Source organism: Triticum dicoccoides, chromosome 4A, assembly GCF_002162155.2.
Source record: "Triticum dicoccoides isolate Atlit2015 ecotype Zavitan chromosome 4A, WEW_v2.0, whole genome shotgun sequence".
NCBI classification, from domain to species: domain Eukaryota; kingdom Viridiplantae; phylum Streptophyta; class Magnoliopsida; order Poales; family Poaceae; genus Triticum; species Triticum dicoccoides.
Window position 1 is genome coordinate 596,874,621 of NC_041386.1, and position 4,283 is coordinate 596,878,903.

General features: G+C 39.9%; 1 protein-coding gene across 1 annotated transcript in view; it reads right to left on the reverse strand.

The window, feature by feature from the left end:
* Positions 1-2,031: 2,031 nt before the first annotated feature.
* LOC119289297 (histidine-containing phosphotransfer protein 2-like) overlaps positions 2,032-4,283 on the reverse strand; it is a 3,505-nt gene continuing 1,253 nt past the window's right edge. Inside the window, exons 4-6 of the mRNA XM_037568657.1 lie at positions 3,213-3,281; positions 2,748-2,820; positions 2,032-2,324 (exon numbers count right to left, since the gene is read on the reverse strand). Coding sequence (XP_037424554.1) covers positions 2,289-2,324; positions 2,748-2,820; positions 3,213-3,281 — 178 coding nt within the window. The 3' untranslated portion in view covers positions 2,032-2,288. The remainder of the gene's footprint in view (positions 2,325-2,747; positions 2,821-3,212; positions 3,282-4,283) is intronic.

A 4,283-nucleotide genomic window follows, 5' to 3' on the forward strand; every position in this document is an offset into this window, starting at 1 on the left:
CATTTACCAACATGAGGTACATGCTAATGGATCACTTTCTTCATGGTGATCTCTTGCATGAGCGTATTAGGTGGTTCGAGAAGAAAATTGTGGATGACACCATGTCCACCCTCAATGTCTGCTTCGTTATCAACGCTGACCTGGAGGAGATCGTATGCTCAAACAAGCGCCAACACACTGATCTCGAGAAGACCAACGAGTCGCCTCACCATGTCCTTGCCCGCGCGACCCAATACTTAAGAGAAGAAATCCTTTGCTACCAATAATTTGAAGGTATTATGTGATCTCGTCATCATAGTGTTTAAGCTCAAGGTGATTTGTAAACCCTGTATCATTTACTTCTTTTTTATGTTTTTGTTTCACCAAGTTCAATTAGTTTTCATGGATAATAACCTTTGATGAAAGTCAAGATTCACCTAACCGAAGAGGAATAATTTTTTTATGATGGAGGATGGTATTGCGACATTATGACATATCTATCATATGTATGAATTACGATGAATGCTAATGTATTTGTCACTCTCTGATGACTATAGGGTCTTCCACACCACCGCTATTGTCTATTAGTGAGTGTAGGCTATCAATCTTATGGGTTAGGTTATTAGTTGCTAAACTACTCTGAAGAAACAAACATGATGACAAAAGATTAGTTCTAAAAATTACAAGTTAGGTATCCCTAATTTAATTTGGAGTTGCAATTTGGCTTGATCGTTATTGTTCTACCCCGCAAGCACTAAGCATGCTTAGCCCCGATGATCACAAAAAACTAGTAAATGCTATGTCACGGGCAAATAAGCTTGTTCAACATTGTGTGGGGAATGGGAAGGGCTCCAAAATAGAGAAGTAGTACTTTGAGAAAGATTCACTATTTGTTAGAATGTATCTCTAGTAAAGTACTTCATAAGACTGTACTTCCTCCATTAAGTAATAGATAATTAAAGGTGTGGAAGCCTCTCTAGTTATCTTGTTGGTAGAAATATATGAGTGTTCATGCTGGTTCGCTATCTTTTACATTTATCATTTTGATTCAATGTAACCATTCGATCAAAATAAATTCATGCTTCATAAACGTGGTGACCCTGTTCTCTCAGTCGTGATCTTTGCTAGGGGGTGAGCAAAGTCTAAGATTGGGGGAGTTGATGAGTCCATTTTGTAGCACTCTCTAACCTCTTTTTTTTGCATCCTAGTCATAGGAATTTTGGAATTTTACTGCTTTCACGCGTCATTTTTTTAGCATTGGTGGGAAAACAGATGGAAGGGTGTGATAGTATGGATGATGGATTATATCTTGACGAAACCCTTGAGGAATAAAATGGAGGTTATGTGCATGAAGGAAAAATTCCAACCTGGGTGCATCATGCCGAGTTGTGTGCTCGGTGGCTGAGTTCTTTGAAAATTTGCGGCATAGATGATGGAAAAACAAGGAGACCAGGATAATTTGAGGCCACCTTCTAATTACCTTGGCGGCCGATAAAAGCACGACGAACATGGCCGTATGGGTTACAACTTTAGAAGAGCGAATGCTATCATCAAATGCATGAAGATTTAGGAGAGGGCACGGTTTGCAACTATAAAAGAGCGACGAACATATGGCCATGCATTTTCTTTCATAGTTTGTGAACCAGTCTAATTTAAATACCTTTGTGGCCTAGAGAATCAGGTTCCAGCTATAATCACTAAAGATATAATTGGTGATGACACCAACTGTTTCATACTAAAGCCCAGAAACGTGATTCACGCTGCCACACTGATCTCCAATTTGGTAATCTCCTGGATATTGTCCCATGACTTCTTCTCTGTTTCACCCCTCCTCTACTTCTTTCTCCTGCTATTGCCTCCGCCTCCACACTTATACCAAGCCACATTGAAGATTTCAGACTGCAAAGGAATGTTTAGTACGTCCAAATATTGTGAGTCGCTCTTCTAGCTATATCAGCTAGTAGCGGGATTTCTGAGCACTTATTTACCCTTGCTCAAAAGGGAGGCACCAACATCTCTCAAGATGGGGGAGAGAGAGAGAGAGAGAGAGAATAGCTTAGAACAAAAGTCACCAACAACCAACCAACATCCAAATAGAAACATGTATAGAGTTGACACATCGACACACATGATAACAAGTTTATTTCATAGGGTTGCGAGACTGGACTCCCAACACTAGAATCTGCTAATATCATAACACACCCTCGAAAGCCAAACACCCAATGAAAACTGCCCACATCTTCGGTGATACATACACCCCATCATGCGAGAGATCGATTGGGGCTATGCCATTTTCCCCTCACTTACTCCTACTTAGGACCACATGCCGCAAGATGCTGCTCCAGCTGCAACAAAAGAAGAAGAACACGTCAATGATTAAGACATGTTTGTGACGCACAATGATGCTCAATTCACATGGTTTCACAAATTAGTCATGCTGCAAGGTGGTGGGTATCATATTCTGGTACTTGGCGATGCTTAACTTATGGTGGGAAACAAAGAAACTCCACTGCTTAGAGCTATCCCGTACATGCATCTACCGACATGTGATGACGAAATTAAGAACAATAAAATTCAACGGCCCAATTGGACTTGCGGAGACCTGGAACTAAAGTGCTCGAGAAACAAAACAGGACCTCTCTATATAAATTTCAACGGCAACAAAGAATACAATTAACGTAAAATAATTTATCCTCAAGCAATCAATGTATTATGATACTAGTGAGAAGTTGGTAGTAAAAATACAGCATAGGGACATAAGGGACTACCTCCATTATGATCTTGAACATGCTGCGTAAATCGTAGAACTGAAACCTGACACGACCCAGTGCCTCGAGGTACCTGGAATAATGCAAATATACCTGTGTCAAAATCTGGAGAGATTAAGTGAACTGAGCTGAAATGGTTAAGAAATTGTAAACCTCTGTTTGAAAAAACAAACTCTAGCCATCTCAGACTTAAGTCATGCTGTAAACTTAAGTCTAGAGCTCACAAGTTACAACGGAATTATCAAAGAGGCATATTCATGTAATGAACCAAGTTCTAACCATCAAGTGGTTGTAGATGAAATGAACAAGCATGTTAGTTCTTCATGATATCTGATTGTAGGTGCTAAATATAGTGCCATAATAGAGAATATCAACCAGCAGGTTTACATATCAAATAATGTGAACAATAAAGAGTGTGAAGAATATATTTTTTGCAACGCATATAATAAGGTACTGAGTACTGACCCTTCTTTGTTTTTTGCCTCAGGACTGAAGTGTTGCACGCAGCAGAGGTTCAATCTCTTAGCACCAACACTGATATATGTCAAAAAGAGCAAGATCAGGAAATGAGAAATTTATCATACTTATTAAACGCCACTGCCGCATGTTGATACACATAAGTATACTTTTTTTCTTTTACACATAAGCATACTTGCGATGCCATAAAAATATTCTCAAGAAGTCGTTTCCTATCATGGTTGTCAACACAATAAATGGTTTGATAAACCAGAAAAATAAGGTTTTACACGCGATAGAGCATATGTAGTACTGAGTACTAGAGATATGTACAGAACGACAAAGTTTCACTTGCTAAGACATAACATTTGCAGGATTGTCGATGGCTCCATTACCCGAAACACAAGTAAGTACAGCTATTCTAGTTATGGCCATACAATCCTGCGCCAACCTATCGGGGTTCTCCACTAGAATAGCTGAATTTGCAGGATTGTCGATGGCTCCATTACCCGAAACACAAGTAAATTCAGCTATTCTAGACATGAGCCACATGGTCGTGACGTACACACCCCTGCGCCAACCTATCGAAATATATAGAAAAACATTGATGCTGTGGAGAACCCCGAAAAGGACACTGGCGCATATAATTATTATAAGAAATGCTTGTCCTTGACAACCAAGGGCATCGCGTTGGTAGGAAAACGGACAATTTTGTTACTGGAAACACAACTAGGCTCAGCTCTTCTTCTACTTTATGTGCATACGACAACCGCAAACGACACGGCATGTCTGAATAGAGACATGGACACACCACAAAAAACTACCATTAGCAGAATAGCATATAATTAATAGTAGGAACGCTCGCGAGACAACAAAGTATTCCTTGTGGAACCGTAACATCGCTTTTGGCATCAATACCATACTTCTGTTACACGAAACAAAACTAAATTCAGCACTAGAACTTATGGCTACACGACAGGGCAAACAGCATGAACGGCATACTCCTGACAAGGGAAACATATCTGGATCGCACAACATGGATGCAGCGAAGAAATAAACATACAGTTAAAACTTGGGGGG